Raw genomic sequence first — 17,261 nt, forward strand, 5'->3', positions numbered from 1 at the left:
CGCCAGGCCCAGTTCAGGGGGAGGACTCTGCTCTGGAGGGACCTCTGGCTCGTCGCCCAGAGCAACAGCGAGGCTATGGAGGACAGCCTTGGAGCAGAGCGGGAATGCCTAGTGGGCCCTACAGAGCCCTGCCTGGGAGCCCTGCCCCGGGGCGCAGCAGCCTTGCCTCCTCAGCTGCTCTTTGGCCCCGCTGTCTGGGGTTCTGGGCCTCGGGAGCCAGCCCCTGTGGTCCCTGCCGAGCTCCCCTGGTCCTCTAGGCCCACCTGGCTCCCACTTCGGAAGCCACATCTTCATCTACCGGTTACTAAGGGATCTGTCTGTGGGGCCACCTGCCAGCAAGACTGGAGCATCTCCATTCTGTGAGCCCAGCGAGCGTTAGGGCCTGAATGGACTCTGGTAATGAGGACATGGGAAAACAGATTGGGCTGGCATCTCCAGTCCTTCTTAACCAGCATGCCAGGTGGACTGGCCACCTGAGGGTCTCTCTCCCGTGCCCCCGGACAAGTCACGTCCTCTTTCAGGCCACTTTAACTCCTGCGTGGTGTCTGTGACGGGCCAGGTAGCCCTGGGGACCTGTTTGCTCATGTCTGGGACGTGTGGGGGCTGAAGTCTGTACTCGTTGGCCCCCTTGCTAGTCCTTACTCCCGGGTGGATCTGGGTAGTGCCCCTTCCCCTGGACTTCAGGCAAGTTTGTTCTGTCCCGTCTCAGGGGACCCCCTGGGGAAGACACCTGTTGCAGGTGAGGGAGGAATGAATCTCTCCTATGGGAGAAGGCTTTCTAAAGAAAGCCCCTGGGGAGAAGGTACCAGTGTCCAGCCTGGAGCCCGGGGCTGTGTCTGTGTTTCCTGTTGCGTAAATGTGGAGCAGCCTACCGGAGGGGGGATCCCGTTTCCAGGACAACCTTCTCAGAGGGGAGGGACGGATGTGGCTGCTGGTTTGCATTTTAGCTCTGCAGATACAGTGGCTCTGAGGTCCCTGTTACAGATCCCCCCCCCCCCCGCCACACACACACACACACACACACACACACACACACACACACACACACACACAGCGTCTCAGGACAGAGGCTGATTTCTGCCGGGTCCCGCACACAGAGATTTAGTGCTCCTGGGCCCTCTGCACCTTCATGGCAAAGAAGAGAGATTCCAGGTGGTGGGTCATTCAGGTCTGCAGAAGAAGCCCAGTTCTTCAGGTGCCAGTCCCCAGAGCTACCTTCCACCTGTGTGGGGGAGGGAGGACACCTCTCCCCAGTGTCCTATGGGAAACCTATGTCACATGCAATATAGCGGGTGCCTCAGCCACTTCCCTGTTCAGGGCAGTGGGGACTGCTGTGAGGCCGCGGCCCTCCTGGGGCCTTTTCTGGACCTCTGTCATGGCTCTGTCTCCGTTCCTTTTGTACCCAGGGCAGTAGGACCTTCCCCGCAAGTTTATTATTTCCCCCCAAATATCTGAGTCCAAGATAATTTCTAGAAAATTGTAAGATTAGACACAGGACTGCTCCCCCACCCCACCCCCAAAACACAGGGCAAGGAAGAAGATAGGCCTCCTTCCAACTTTGATCGGGGGGGGGGGAGAGGGAAGGTGTTTAGATAAAGACCAAGGAGAAAAAGGTGCAGGCCTGGAATTGGAGAGAAGGGATCCCAGAGATGCAGCCTTAGGGATTTCGTAGCCCGGCTGGCGGAGGACTCTGTGTGTGAGTCACTGCAGGGCAATGCCCCCTCAAATGGACTGACGCAGGAGCAAGAAGTCCCCAGGAACCCTGCAGGGGCTGAGAAAGGGGCTTCAGGAGTTGGCCTTTTCAACCAGTGTTGCTGGGAATCTTCCCAATGCGGAGAGCACTCGCCTCCCTGGTCCTCGGCCTGCAGGCAGCTCCCCCTCTACCCACCCTCCCAAGGAAGTCCAAGATTGCTGGCCGGTAGAGTTTGTCTAGAGCCCACGCATGCGCACACGGCTCTGGCTTTCCTGTTACCGGTTTCGGCACTTCCTGTATCAAATCAACATTTTTAACCCAACCTCTTGACAGGTTTTTGGCCTTGTTACTACCACTCTTGCAAAATGCCTTTATATACTTAGATGTTCTTAAAGGTCATATGGTTCAGTTCACCAGATCATCTCGGGCCAGCTTTCTCTTTTTTGCAGGGGGGGAGGGGCGGTGGACGGGGCGGGGGGGGGGGGGGTGGGGAGCGGCGGGAGGGGGATAACATTCTCCAGCTTCATTTTTTGTTCGGATGTTTGGGTTTTTCTAAAACTCCATAGGCTCCCTCCTTCTGAGCCCAGTGCCCCCTGCCCCTGCCCGGGGATGCCTGTGTCAGGGCTCGTTCTAGAATGGACCTGGACGGAGCCTGGAGCCTGCAGTCTCCCAAGGAGGGAGGGATTCAGGCTTTCCTACAGCTGCGAGGGGTGGTGGGCCCAGAGGCTCCTGCTCCTCAGAGTGGGACAGAGCCAGGGAAATCGGCTGGGAGAGGGGCCATCCCCAAAGCCGGGGACCCTGAGCATTGAAGCCCCCTGTAGCAGGAACCCTTCTACTAACTCCTTCAAATAACCCCCTGGCCACCATCAAGAATGCTGCCCCCCCGGCTCTTGGCATCCACTGCAAGCTAATCACCTCTGGCAATCTCTCTTGGCCTTTGTCTCCTTAACTCTCTTCTTCTAAATTGTAAGTAATCTGCTTTCATCCAAGCGATAACACGTGCATTACAAAAACCAACCAACCAACCGTGACCTCAGCGCAAGCCTCACTGGAGGTTAGTGTCTGTCTCCGACAAATGCATGGTCCTCCCTGGCTTTGTTTCTAACCCACACGCCTCCTGTCTGCTGAGCCTTGCTGCCTGTTTGGGGAGAGTGTGCATGTCTGGTGTGCACTTGTTCGTGTCTGTGCCATTAACTCTGGCGAGGATTTGCTCTTGACGACTCCTGCCCAGAAGGGACCCTCACCGGGAGCTGGTGACCGGTGCAGAGGGGAAAACTCCACCTGCTTCTGTGTGCTGTGTTCCAGAGTGGTCTCATGACTGGCTCCTCCAGGGCTCAGGAGTTAGAGGTCCAATCCCTCAGGATTCCAGCCCTGAGCGTGTCTGTGAAGGTGGCAAGGAAGAGGCCTGAGGCCTGGAGAGATTTATTCTTCAGCCTTATGAGGGGGAAGCAAAGGGTCAGAGAGAGCTGCCTCCCTGCTGGAGGGTGTCCGTTTTACTGGAGACCCTGGATTTGGCTAGCAGTTCACTGTGAGCCTTCAGCAAGTCTGCTGTCCTCTTGGGTCTCCCTTGCCTCGTTCAGGGCCCATGAGCCATATCTTTGCCCTCATTGCCGGCCTCAGGGAGAGCAAAGTTAGATGTATCCTTCTCTACCAGGTGGGGATGGTTGTTGGAACAGCAGGTGGCCTTGTGGGAAGTTTAGAGCCAGTGCCGTGTGATGCTTTCTAGCATTTTCCATCCTAGAGGGACCTTGTCAGTCTCTAAAGTTTCCTCTGAGCCTCTGTCAACAGAGGGTAAGAAAGGTCCCCTCACAGTCACAGGGTGGGAGGGACCCTGTCTGAATTATAGATGGGCTTCCCAGGGAGGCTTAGATGAGGAGCCAGAAGACCCCGCACTTGGCCAAGAGGGGCCCCAGAGAGAGGGGGCATCATCTGGCAGCGGGGCTGGATGTGGAGTGTCTGCTCATAAAGAGTCCTGTAGCAAGGGACCACGGGGCCCCGCGAATAGCCCACGTCGGCTGGTGGTCCACTAAGACTAAGTCAGCCTCCCCAGCGGGTGCGGGGCTCAGAGCCCAAGGAGGTCTGCAGCGTGAGGGGAAGTCATGAGCTCAGTGCTGGGGTGTTATCCTTAGGGAGATGTCAGCACTAATTGTGGCATTGTGCTCAATATAGTGAAGGAGGAGCCACAGTACAGCAAAAACGCGGTGGTGATGGTGGATGAGGTCATGAGTTCCAGCCCTCCCAAGTTCAGCTTCCCGGAGGCGGGCTTACGCATCATGATCACCAATAAGTTTGGGCCCAGGACGCGACTACGGATGGCCAGTAGGATCATAATTAATGAGGTACGTTTGCGTAAAGGGCGTTGAGAGTGAGTATCCTGGGGTGATGCGTTGCGCTTTGAGGAGGCCCTGGCTTATCAGGGCGCTTCCTGCTGTTAGGGCCACCAGGATGTCCTTTATTGCTGCACCTGTTGAAGGAAGGAGGAGCAAACATTCCCTACGGGCAGCAAACGATCGGATCCAGAGGTGTGTTAAGGCAGGCCGCAATCGAGTACCATTTCCACGATGTCCGCGGAGTATTTTGTGACGCGCTCCAGTAAAGCTAATTGGAGAAAGGCCAGTCAGAAGTATGGATTGTGTCTTTAAAGTGTCACTTAGAACAAAAAAAAAAGGTGAACACATACCTGTTCTCTACAGATGCTACAACTCTAGAAGAAAACCAAGAACAGAGGTGGATGGCAGTTACCTCTGGAAACTGCCTTTTTCACTCTACACCCTGATGGGCCGCTTGAATTTTGTGCCCTCTTTTTCATTGGGAAAAACAAAAAAGTTTTAATGCCATATAATATACAAACAGCGTAGCAAAGATGCGGGGTTCTAATTGCTCCCCAGCTTGTTCGGTCTTTGCCACGTACGTGCATGTGCATATTGGAGTTGTGAGTCTTTAACCCTCAGACCCAGGTAGTTATCAGAGAGCTTGAAACTTTGATAGCTAATAATCGGTAGTTAGCACCTCAGGTGTATGCAGGAATGATATCACGCAGGACTTAAAGGATCTGTACTTTGAACACTTCTGGATTCGTATGTGGATTCCTATGTCCCCCGTGTGGAAGGTGTATTAAGAAAGAGAGTGCGGGGGGGGCGCCTGGGTGGCTTGGTCGGTTAAGCGTCCGACTTCAGCTCAGGTCATGATCTCACCGTCCGTGAGTTCGAGCCCCGCGTCGGGCTCTGTGCTGACAGCTCAGAGCCTGGAGCCTGTTTCAGATTCTGTGTCTCCCTCTCTCTCTGCTCCTCCCCTGTTCATACTCTGTCTGTCTCAAAAATGAATAAACGTTAAAAAAAATTTAAAAAAAAAAAAAAAAAAAAAAAAAAAAAGAAAGAGAGTGCGGGGGTGCCAGGCGGCTCAGGCAGTTAAGCACTTGACTCATTAGTTCGGGTCACGATCTCTGAGTTTGTGGGTTCGAGCCCCATGTCGGGCTCTGTGCTGACAGTGTGGAGCCTGTGTGGGATTCTCTCTCCCTCTTGCTATGCCCCTCCCCAGCTCCTGCTCTCTTTCTCAAACTAAATAAATAAGTAAACTTAAATAAAATTAAAAAAAAGAAACATTGCAGATTTTGGATCATTCTGAATCATTTTTTTGATTCAAATCAGTAAAATATGAATCAATGAAATTTTACTGAATTCTGGCTGTTTTTCTTGAGCATGATAATTGTACCCATTGAGTGGGGATAGGGACCACTCTGAAGGATTTGGGTATATAGTATCTTTTTCATGGGATAAACACCAGGGAATTAATGGGGGTTTTGATGAGCTGGGAAAATACTGTCCTGCCCCCAGATGTTTCTTCAGGCTGCTGGGAAAATCTTGCTCCCCCCCACCCTCCCGGGTTGGGATTGACTTCCCTGGAAGGCAGCACTGGGAGCCAGAAAGGCCAGGCTAGTAGAGGAAATTGAGATAATTTTGTTTTATTTTTAATGTTTATTTTTGAGAGAGTGCACTTAGGGGAGGGGCAGAGGGGGGCGGGGGGGAAAAACAGGATCCGAAGCAGGCTCTGCGCTGACAGCAGCGGATGTGGGGCTTGAACTCATGAACTGTGAGATCGATCACGACCTGAGCCAAAGTCGGACACAGCCAACTGAGCCACCCAGGCGCCCCTGGAAACTGAGTTTTAATCTCACATTAGCCACTAACTGACTTAAATTCCTGGGCCTCAGTTTCTCTAACTGAGGATGTTTGGCAGAAGGCTTACAGCACTAAAAATTTCAGTGACACACAACTCTGCCTGGAGGCTAACCAGTATCTTGGGATCAGTGCATCAGGCAATGGGAGTGGGAAACCCAAATGCCCAGATTCAAAGTTGTTTCTTGAGACCCTTGGTCTCATTCAAATGTTCAGTTATTTTAATTCCAGAGTGTTAGAGCTGTTTGTAAAGCTGCAGTTAATCCATGGTAGAGTCTAGTACTTGTGGGACAGATGCCCTCATTTGTTCATCAAGAGAGGGCAGAGCAGCTGAGAGGGTTCTTGCACGGGGTGGGTGGGGGGTGTTTGGGGGCAGCGGGGGGATGTTTGGGGGAACGTGTGAGAGGTATGGCTTTCCTTTACTCCGAGGCTACACCTGACTGTCTTCCCCTGTGGCCACTGCAGTGAGTTGCCGAGGGGCACAGAATTTCACCCATCCTCAGTTTCCCCTGCCTCATGAATCCGTCTCCCACCTGGGTGCTGGTCTCTTTGAGCTGGTGCATCTAGCTGTAATTTCCTGAGCATCTGCTGAGTGCCAGGCAGGTGCAGGATGTTTTACCTGCGTTTCAGCATTAATCCTCTTACCATCCGAAGATGCTACTTCCAATTTATCAGAGAGGCAAACTAATTTGCCCAAAGCCACACCACTAAGATGAGGGTAGAACGGGAATTTCCCACCCAAACCTGAGTCTAGACTATGTAAGTGGGACTGCATAGATCATGAGGGGCACCTCCTCTGCCCCTTCTTTCTATATCTTTATTCCCTCTATAATAGTGCCTGCTTGGGTTGCTTTTAATGGCCTCTTCCACGTGGCAGCCCCTGGAACATCAGGAAGTAGTTGCCACCCCCCGATTTTCTCCTTGAATCTAAACATCCTTGGAACCTCATACCCTCCCTGATGTAACAGGGTTCCAGTCCTCACCATCTTCCAGTTTGGCTCTTGCAGCATGGGGATCCATCACCTCCTTTGTGTTACAATCTGTGCCTCTTTTAATACAACCTTAGGTAGCTTTAGGTAGTTCTCCAGGTACAATTCTCTGTTGGTTCCTATTAAGCTAGAATCATGACCTCTTCACATTTCTGCCATTCATGTTGCCATTAAGTCGTGCCTCCCTCCCTCTTTACAATTCTGTCCTTGCACAGGTAGGTTTTTGTTTTTAACTACAGGGATGACCGGTCTTCGGATGCTACTTGGGTTTGTTACACAGGTAGCAAAACACTGTGTCTGCATATGTGGGCTTAAGTCACAGGCATAGATCTCTTTGCTCTTTTCAGTATGCTAAGTGTTATGGATACACTTGTAAGAAAAGAATTTTAAAATCTTCACCCCACCCTAGACTTCATGATTTAGGAGCCCCTGCCTAAAACCAACATGAAGACAGATAAATGGTCAATTCCTCTTTTTTTTTTTTTTTTTTCTTTAAGAGAAATAACATGTGTCTATTTTCATAACGATATCTTTACTTCCGGTAACCATGAGGATAGGCGTTGGACACACAGGAAGAGAATAGTGCCTTGGGGGACACATTCACTGACTCTTTGTTTCCTGGTGAAGAATGGGGAGAGGTATATAAGTGTCCACTGTGTGACAGTCCTTACCCCCAAGGCCTCATTCAGACGGACCCACTGGTGTTTGTAATCAGAGCCGGACAAAGGGGAAGTGTGCACAGGAAGGCAGATTCCTTGCAAAGTGAAACCTATTGATGTCTTAAAATGTGGCTTCTGCCTTTCCCTGGCTTATAGAAGCCCATGGACTTGGTGAGGAAGCCAGGCTTCTGCTTGGGTGGAAAGGAGGCGGGCGGGCTTTGCCAGTCACTACGAGATGGGGCAGGGAAAGGGACAGGTGGGTGGGATTCTCTTTCTCTTCCTCTCTCTCTCTCTCCCCCTCCCCAACTGGCGCACACACGCTTTCTCAAAATAATAAACTTAAAAAACTAAATAGAAGGACTGCCAGTGTCAGGTGTTAACAAGGATGGGAAGCCATTGAAATTCCAATCCGTTGCTGATTCGAGTGCGAAATGGTTCACCACGCGCCTGCTACGTGGCCTAGAATTGCCACTCCTCAATACCCAAGGGAAATGAGTGCGTGTGTCCAGAAGTGCACAAACGTTCACGGTAACATTGTTCATAATAACCAAAGAAGGGAAACAGCCCAGTGCCCTTCAGTAGGCAAAGGATGCATTGCGGGTTATGCAACGTATTACTCTACAGCCGTGAAAAATAGTTAAGTTGCCGAGTCGTGCGACGCCGTGGATGCATTTCACAGATATTGAGTGAGAGAAGCCAGACACAGCATAATGCATATTATTTGAATCCATTTATACGAAGTTCAGGAACAGCTAACCGATGTTTGTAAAAAGTCAGAGTGGTTACACATAAAGGGGCATATGAACCAGGGAGGTGCCTGAGGGAGTCTTCTGAGGGGCTGGAAATGTTCTACTTCTTGATGTAGCACATCATCGAGCTCTACGCTTCATAGAAGTGTACTTTATGCACACTACACATTTTAAAAATTAAAAGCAATGATGCAGGCTTTCCCTGTGACCGTCTTCAGGCAGCTTGTAAGTGCCCACCGGAGGAGCTGGAATGAGCACCGCAAATGGAAATGAGCGAACTTAGATGGATTCCAAGGTTCTTGGGCCAGTTCCCAGGCAAACTGGCCTCCAGGAGTGTGTTCCAGAAACCTGGAAGGGCTGTGTGCTTGTAAGGAGCAAAGCCACGGTGCGATACTCTGTAACATGTCTTGGCGTCTCACTTGCCTCCTGTCCACACAGAGGCAGAGACTGATCAACTCGGCAAACGGTGTGAGCAGCAAGCCGCTTCAGAACGGGAGACACGAAAATATCGAGAATGGGAACGTTCCCGTGGAAAACCCTGAGGACCCTCAGCGGCAACAGGAGCAGCAACCCCCACCCCCACCGCCACCCCCAGAGCCCGAGCCCATTGAGGCTGCCTTCCTGTCCCCCTTCTCCGTGCCCGGTGAGTCCTGGGGTGCAGGGCCCTCGGGCTAAGCTGTGGTCTTCAGGAGGGAGGCCCGGACCCATGAGGAGAGGTGGGGGCGGGGCTGGTGTGAAGGGTCGACATTAGGTCACCGGGATTCTTTGGAGACACTTGATAAATATGTCCTAAGTATTGATGGATTAGAGCTGCAGTGAGACGCAGGCACGCCCGGTGTAGGGGAGCCTGTGTGCCACAGAGCACGTCGGCTGGAGACACGGAGCAGGGAGGGGTACCAGGAACCCCCAGTGACTGCACTTAAATGCCCAGGGCAACTGGTCTTTCTTTTGCAGTAAGAAAAAGCAGCCAGCACTGTTGTCTTTATGGACCTGCTCAGACTCTCCAACCCTACATTTGCTGGGACAGGACATTCTAAGGCCACAAATTACACCCTACACAGTTATACCTTATACATCTGACATCTCCTGCTCGTAAATAGGTCAGATCAGGCCACCACCCTGCCCTAAGCCCTCAGCATTTTTCACCTCACTGAGGTGTGATCTGTGAAGTTAGTGTCCTCTGACTGTCAGCTCCTTGCTGACCTGACCTCCTGCTCTTCTTCTTGTGCCCTCTGCTCCAGCCACACCGGCCTCCTCACCATCCTTCTTAGAACATACCACATATGCCCTACCTCAGGACCTTTGCACTTGCCCGTCGCCAGAATGCACGCTCCCTCGTGGTCCGTAGGGCTTGCTCCCTCACCTTCTTCGGGTCTCTGTTTAAACGTCCCCTCCGCAAAGGCAGGGATCTTTGTCTGTTTTGCTCATGCCTGACACACGGTAGGTGATTGGCAGCTGTCTTTCCAGTGAGTTCACATACAAGAGGAGCCCCAAACCCGCCCGGGGCACCTTTATCTTTAGCCAACTTTCTTCAAGTCCTAAATAGGAGACAAAGCCCCCCCCCCCCCCCCCACCTTGGAGTTTTTATCTTGGCATCTGGTCATTCTGAAAGGCGGAAGAATTCCTTTTTTTTTTTTTTTTTTGTCCAGAACTTGATGTTTTTCTGAAAAGAATTCTGTGTTTAACATCAGGCTCACAGGGCACCTAATTTGGGAGGTGGCTCTGTGGAGAGAGAGGCTGTCCAGTCCCTCATCCCCATTTTCTGGGATGACTCTTGCCCCCAGGTAGATGGCTTGGGCCTACCCAGCTGCAATACTCTGCCACTGTGGTTTATCTTTTCTCTTTTTTGAGAGAGAGAGAGAGAGACAGACAGACAGACAGTGTGAGCAGGGAAAGGGCAGAGGGAGAGAGACACAGAATCCGAAGCAGGCTCTAGGCTCTGAGCTGTCAGCACAGAGCCCGACGTGGGGCTGCAGCTCACGAACCGTGAGATCATGACCTGGGCCAAAGCCAGATGCTTAACCAGCTGAGCCCCCCAGATGCCCCCTCGTTTATCTTGAAAATAGAGCCCTTTGGGCTCACAGGGCTGCCTCGGAGTTACTCGATGAGTGTCTCCAGGGTATGCCGATCACAGCTTCCCAGGGTCTCTTCCCAAAATTCGGGGTCTGGTTCTAAAACACAGACATTTCAAAGCCTGGCATGGGACCTGGGAATCAGCATTTTCAAGCCTTCTCTGGGGGATTCGTGGGACCTGGCCAGATTAGAAATTGATGCTCTTGGTCAGTACCTCCCAGCCTTCTTTCACATTAAGGGCAGACCGGGAAAGTGAAATGTTTTTCCGTCACTGAGGTCGCAGAGGGGCCCATCCCTGGGGGTCAGGCCTCCCCAGGTGTTCCTCTGCCGACCAGAAGGCTGAGGGGAACCGGGTCTCAAACGTCCCTGACACGTCCACCCACCTGCTGGAAGACTCTGGGGGAGCAAGGGCTGTACTCAAGCGGCTTGTCTTGTGGCCTGTGGGTCACGCTGTGCTTGGGCGGGAGCTTGGCCCCTGGGGCTGGGTGTGGGGGTGCTGAAAGAATATAGGATTCTCCAGATCCTGGGAACCTGTATCTGATTACCTGTTCGGACACACTGCAGGAGAGAAGACCTCATGGGGCAGGATCCCGGGAGAGCAGTGTGTCCACCAGGAGCAGAATCTGCTCCAAGTCCAATGAAGCGGGACAGGGCCCTGCCCCACCTAGAATTTTTCACTTCTGTGTTCATAAGAGGTCCAGGCATAGGCCCGGAGTCTGGAACCCCAGCTACTCCCACACAGCCCTGCATCGTAACACTACCAGGCCACTTCCTCTCCCACATCCACACAGGGCAAGCCCAGGGCCTCGGGGCTGCAGGCACCCCTGGGTTTCAGTTCTTCAGGGGCTGGGGACCAGATGCACTGGGGGCTAGGATGTGGTCACAAGGAGGGAGAGGCAGCCGAGGTCCAGCCAGCCTTTCCGGGGAGGAGCTACCGTTCCATGAGTTGTCTTCTCCAGTCCCAGGAGGTGGGTGACAGAGTCCCCGTTTTGCAGATATGGGGCCTGATGGGCCACAGCCACCACCCTTCATGGGCCACTTCGTGGGGATCCTTGTCTGGACGTTGCCCACCGTCCAGGACTCTGCAGGAAACCAAAGAAGGGATATGTCCTTCTTGACAGCTGCTGTTGAGGCAGCCACATGTAAGGACCACTCACCTCTCCATTTCCTCAAAACCTTGAGTTTGGCAGGATTGGGTGGGGTGAACCCCAAGGCCTGCTGTCCCTTCCTTGTTTTTGTACTGGGTCCTGGCACTTCTCAGAGAAGTGACTGCGGAGAATGGGATCTAGCTCCCTGTGCAGGAGTCTGGGCGGGTCATGTCCTGGGCGAGATGGGGAGGAGGCTTCAAATGCTGCTGTCTTGCAAGGGCTGGGGACCAGGGAGCTCCCGGGCTCTGTGCCCCAGTGAGTCCTCCCGCAGGGACCTCTGCCCTTCCTGGTGGCCCAGGGCTTCCTGTTGCCCCACCTTCCTCCTCAAGCCAGAGGCTCCAGGACATTCCCCAGGGCCCAGCTCGGGACAGAGCCAAGTGCAGGGAGCTTCCTGCCAGGGCTTGCCTGTCCTAGCCCTCAGGAACAAGCCTGGCTTCCTGTGTCCCTGCAGAAAGCTCTCTCCCCCTTTGTTTCCCCAGGGATGGATGTGTTTCCGGGTGTTGCCTTGGAAACCACAAGGTACTTCCTGCTCCTCCTCTTGCCCTCACTTCTGCCTCCTCTGAGGAGTGGGGGATAGAAGGGGAGCTCTGTGGCTTTTGCCCATCCAGGTGTGTACAGCTGGCAAGGAGAAACGAGGCTCGTGTGTGGCAGAGGTTTGTAGGAACTTGGTGGGGCCCAGAGCCTCTGGGAAAGCCCACGTCTGGCTCCAGGCCCTTCGGCCACCCACTCTCGCTCACCTTGTTTTCAGTTCATCTCTGGTGGTAGCTTCACAATGATCTGGGGCTGGGGGCCGGCCCCAAGGGCACTTTAGGGGCAGAGGGAGCTAGTGGGCTCCTAAGCTGGGCCCGGGAAGGGGTCATGGGCAAGCAGGGGTGTGGATGGGAGGAAGGGAGAAGCCATTCCTCTGGTCACCTTGAAACCAGCCTAGCTGCGGTGTCAGGAATAAATCGAGGCCCACTGGTTCTGTTCACAGCTCTTCTGTGTCATCAGGGGCAGCCTGGGAGGCAGGCTCTGGAATCCAGATGCCCTGGATTCAAGTTCTGGTTCTACCACTCACCAGCAGGTAGCCCTGGGGAAGCTGTTTCGCCTCCCTAAACCTCTGTCCCTCAGTTACATTAACTGAGTTATAACTGAGTTATATCCAGCTTTTCTCATCTTTCCCTGTTTGGACTACAGACCATGTTCTGGAAAGGTCACAGGTGCCAGGATCCCTGGAGGCCTGGAGTTGCGGTCATCCTGAGCCTGCTGTGTGCCAGGAACCCAGCTCTGGGCACTTTGCAGATAAGACAGTGTTTCTTTTCAGTAGATATTTGTGTACAAGACAGTTGTGGGCTTTGGGGATGCAGGTGGGAACAGGACAGCCACGGTCTCTGTTCTTTAGGAGCTTATAGCTGTGTGGGGTAAGTCCAAGCAATTAACTACGGGAAGCATTCCTTAACGCACCGCTGACAGGTGGAGGAGGGGCCCCAGTCTGTGACCCCCAGGCTCTGCCGCCCGCATGAGGGATCACCGGGCTTGTGGGTTGGAGCCGGGGACAGGCAGCAGCAGCCTGGCCCTGGTGCCCACCTGGCGGCCTTCGTGCCCACCTGAGCTGCTGCTAGTGTTATATTGACATCAAATGTAGCCTTGTTCTTCCTACTCCGGGCTGCGGAGGCTGGTTAACAAGCTTCCCAGGCCACCTGTTGGCTGGGGGAAGAGGAAGGGGAGAGAAGCTTTTTCTCCCATGGAAACTGGCCTGCAGCCTGGGAACTGCTCTGAAATTGCCAGCTGGTGACCGTGAGTCCCAGCCTGTCCGGGGAAAGCCCATCGTGCAGGCCGTTTGTGGTTGACTTGTGGTCTGTGAGGCCCCTGCTCTGTGGACCAACGGGACGCCTTTCTTCTGCCCCCGAAAGGGGAAGGGAGTCCCATCTTGTATACCGGGACTCTGGCCACTGTTCTCACAGCGCTGGGGACTTGCTGGATGTCAGGCATGGAGTGCAAAGTCAGGGAACCAGGCTCTTAAGGGGCTTCTGTGTCCCCTGCCCTGTTCTAAGAACTTTCTGTGTGTTTTCTTTGATTTAATCTTCACAACGCATGAGGTGGGGACAGTTCTCTCCATTTTGCAAAGCAACGAGAGGCACAGAGAAGTGAAGCGACTGGCCCCGAGAGGCTGTGCGACTTCCCAAGCCACACAGCCATTAAGTGGGGAGCCCTCTTCCAGCCTCTGCCTCTCGAGCTGTGGACACCATCACAGGCTGGTCCCCTGGGCAGCAGAGTCCCAGACCATGAGCCCCAGAGCTGTCCTAGAGCAAGCAAATGGCCTCAGGTGTGTATGTATCCTGGACCTGCGAGGCAGTCGAGCGCCTGTCAGTGGAGAGACTAGGATACAGGTGTGCCTTTCTGAAGTCCCGGGCCTTGATTGGTGCTGGAACAGTAACAGGAGGTAAAACTCACCGAGCGCTACAGTGGGCCCGGCAGGGCACTTGACGTATTAGCCTGTCGAGTCCACACGACAACCGGGAAGGTGCATGCTATCATCCCCATTTCCCATGTGAAGACACCGAGGCACAGAGAGGCTGTGTTGCTCAAGGTCTTCAGGAGGAGGGGGCAGAGCCAGGATTTGCACAGTGGCATTCGGACCCCAGACGCACTCGGTGGGGGGGGGGGGGGGGGGGGCACGGTAGCCCAACCAGCGAATTGCCAAATAATCTGTGGCAAGGAAACTGTTGAAACGAACTGAATGACGGGCCTTTTGGGGACCTCACATGCTCTCATCAGGCCTTGGATGGCACGGCTGCACCTTCTCTTCCTTCAATATAGAACTCAGCACAGGCGATCTGGAGGTTTCGGGATGCTTTTAGGGCTTACTCTTCCCCAACCCACCCCATCTTTCTCACTTCTAGTTGGCACTTGAGCAAGCTGTCCCGGCTGGGAGGAGAGCAGTCTATTTAGTCTTTTAAAACCCTGTTTGGGGGGGGGGGGCATGCTGCAGAAATGGAGCTCTAGAAACCCATGGGCACGTTCTTGCTGCTGAGCCCCTTGGCGCATCTGTGAAAGCGGTAGAGAAACCCGCTCTACCTTGAAATGAGCTCTGCCTTGCGCTCATTTACATGTGAAATTCCGCGCACGGTTCCCATCTGTTCCAGGCCCCCAGAGACACGGCTCTGTAGGGTGGAAAGTCTCTTGTTCTTGCCTCTGTCTCAGGAGCCACCAGAGAAATGGTCTCGTAAGTCAGAGTCAGGACTTCAAAGGAGCGCCCGTGTCCTTCACCGCGAAGCCCTGAGGTGGTCTCCTCACAGCCCAATGAGAACAAACGCTGGCCGAGCGTTTTTTGACTTTTTAGTGTAACAACTTTATCCTTTTTAAATCTTATCTCTTGGGGCGCCTGGGTGGCGCAGTCGGTTAAGCGTCCGACTTCAGCCAGGTCACGATCTCGCAGTCCGTGAGTTCGAGCCCCGCGTCGGGCTCTGGGCCGATGGCTCGGAGCCTGGAGCCTGCTTCCGATTCTGTGTCTCCCTCTCTCTCTGCCCCTCCCCCGTTCATGCTCTGTCTCTCTCTCTGTCCCAAAAATAAATAAAAAGCGTTGGAAAAAAAAACAAAACTAAATCTTATCTCCGGTGTAATTAGCACAGTGTGATATTAGTTTCAGGTGTATAAGCTAGTGATTCAGCACTTCTGTCCATCGCTCCGTGCTCCTCATGATGACGTGTGTCCTTCACCCCCTAGAACAGCCGTATGGATACAGCGGTCACTTACCGTAGGATTCACACCTTTAAAGTATACAGTTGAGCGGTTTTTAGTATATTCACAAAGTTGTGCAGCCATCACTGCGGTCCGTTTCGGAATATCTGTACCACCTCCAAGAGAAACCCCTTTCCCCATTAGCAATCCTGCCCCATCCCCCCATCTCCTGGCAACCACTCCTCTGTCCCTTTGGAATTTATTCTGGACCTTTCATATGAATGGAATCATGTAGCGTGTGGCCTTTTGTGACCGGCCGCTTTTTACTACTCAGTGTGGTTTCAAGGTTTATCCGTGTTGCTGCGTGTGCTACCACTTTGTTCTTTTGAGTGGCTGAACGATCCATTGTATGGATTTACCACATTTATCTGCCAGTTGCTAGTCATGTGGATGTTTTCAGTTTCTGGCTAGTGGGTGGTTTATAAAAACAGATAACAGAGCATACTGGAGAAAGAGTCTCAATGGTTGGTTTTTTTTTTTTAATCTAATGAAAGTAATTTCCCTCCGGGTCTCTGATTAGTGACAAATGGTGTCTGAATACTGGGATTGAAAAGGACCTTAGGAGTTTAAGACCTGTCTCCTCCTCCTACAAAATGGGAATCTGAGTCCCAAAGAGGGGCAGGGGCTTCCCCAAGGGGCAGTCTTGAGCAGAAGGAACCAAACATCCAGGCATCTGCTCCAGCCCAGGAATCTGCTCCGTGATGTCCCTGCCTCCAGGCCAGGGCAGAGCAAGTTGGGAGGTAGGAGGTGAAGGGGTCCAGGACCCATCAGCTGCTGGGGTCCCCAAGCCTCTGCAGATGCCAGCAACATGAAGCCCACCAGGCTCCCTTGCGCTAAAAAGGGAACCTTTTTTTTTTTTTAATTAAGGACTTAGAGATATGTGGTGGATCCCAAGAGCACAGAAACCGTTGGAGACATGTCGGGTCTGGACTCGGGGCCTCAATGGATATCAGGATTCTTCCTGGCCCTTGTCTTCGTTTCTTCACATGCGCCTCTCTTCTCCTTGCCTGCAGACTGGCCTTCTCAAATTCACTGCCCACGTGGCAGACTGTGGCCTCCCGTAGACCCCAGACCGACCCGTGACAGTTCCAGCCCCCCTAACTTAGCTCACTGGTGCTGTATCTGAATTCCACAGTCCTGAGAGAGAGAATGCCATTGGTCCAGAGGTCAGATGTCCACCCCTGGTCAGTCTACTGTGCTTGCCACCATGGCTTGGGTGGCCCCTAAGAAGGGTGGCCCTGAGCAGGAGGGTCTGGGCACATGCACGCCGGCATCCCTCGTCGGACCCATGACAGCTGCCTCTAGCGCTATCAGGAGATGGTGGCTGTAGGGTGCCCTACGTGATCGTGGGAAGGGCACTCTAGTCTGGACACCGGCCGTGACTATGGAGCCCACCCACTGAGCCAGCTCCCACCGCCGCCACACCAGAATCAGGGTGGTGGGGAGCCAGGGTGTGACAGAGCTGCTGAGTTCAAGATCTTCCCATCAGAGCTGGGATCCAGGGACCGGGAGGCCGCTGCCACAGCTGTGCCTCAGCTCCCACAGCAACACGAACTGGACACTGGGACGATGGCCAGACCTCCGGACTGTCTCTGATGTCCACACAGCTAGTGCCTGGGCACGGACACCCTGTAGCAAATCCCAGTAATCCCCCGAGCCCTGCTTGACCAGAGTGCCTCTAAAGCAGTAGGAAGGCAGCCTGGCCCCGCCTCCACTCTTCTCACACGACGGAAGCTCTTTTGAGTCTGGGACTGGAGCTGCAAGGGAGTCAGGGAGCTACCTCTGCAGACACCGGAGGGAGGTTAGAACGGGAGCGGAGGGCCGGCTCAGGACGTCCACTTCCACGAGAGCCAAAGTGCAGCAGGGAGGAAAGCAGTAAACCCAGGGTTTACTGATGACTCAGACCGGACCTGCCAAGGAACGCGCATGGCTCTGTCTCCGGGAGACCGAGGAGGGGCGGGGCCCCAGCCTCTAGCTTCATCAGGCAGCTGCTCTGGCCCCAGCACTGGGCTCAGCACCTTATGTTAAGTACTTAGGGTACTGCCCAGCAGCCCT

General features: G+C 53.7%; 1 protein-coding gene across 2 annotated transcripts in view; it reads left to right on the forward strand.

Moving 5' to 3' along the window:
* SLC24A4 (solute carrier family 24 member 4) overlaps window positions 1-17,261 on the forward strand; it is a 172,195-nt gene that overhangs the window by 126,474 nt on the left and 28,460 nt on the right. For both annotated transcript variants that reach the window (XM_081795984.1, XM_081795985.1), the window contains exons 11-12: window positions 3,863-4,032; window positions 8,704-8,908. In XM_081795984.1, the coding sequence (XP_081652110.1) occupies window positions 3,863-4,032; window positions 8,704-8,908 (375 nt within the window). The remainder of the gene's footprint in view (window positions 1-3,862; window positions 4,033-8,703; window positions 8,909-17,261) is intronic.

Source organism: Panthera onca, chromosome B3, assembly GCF_046562875.1.
Source record: "Panthera onca isolate mPanOnc1 chromosome B3, mPanOnc1 haplotype 2, whole genome shotgun sequence".
Classification (NCBI taxonomy): Eukaryota; Metazoa; Chordata; class Mammalia; order Carnivora; family Felidae; genus Panthera; species Panthera onca.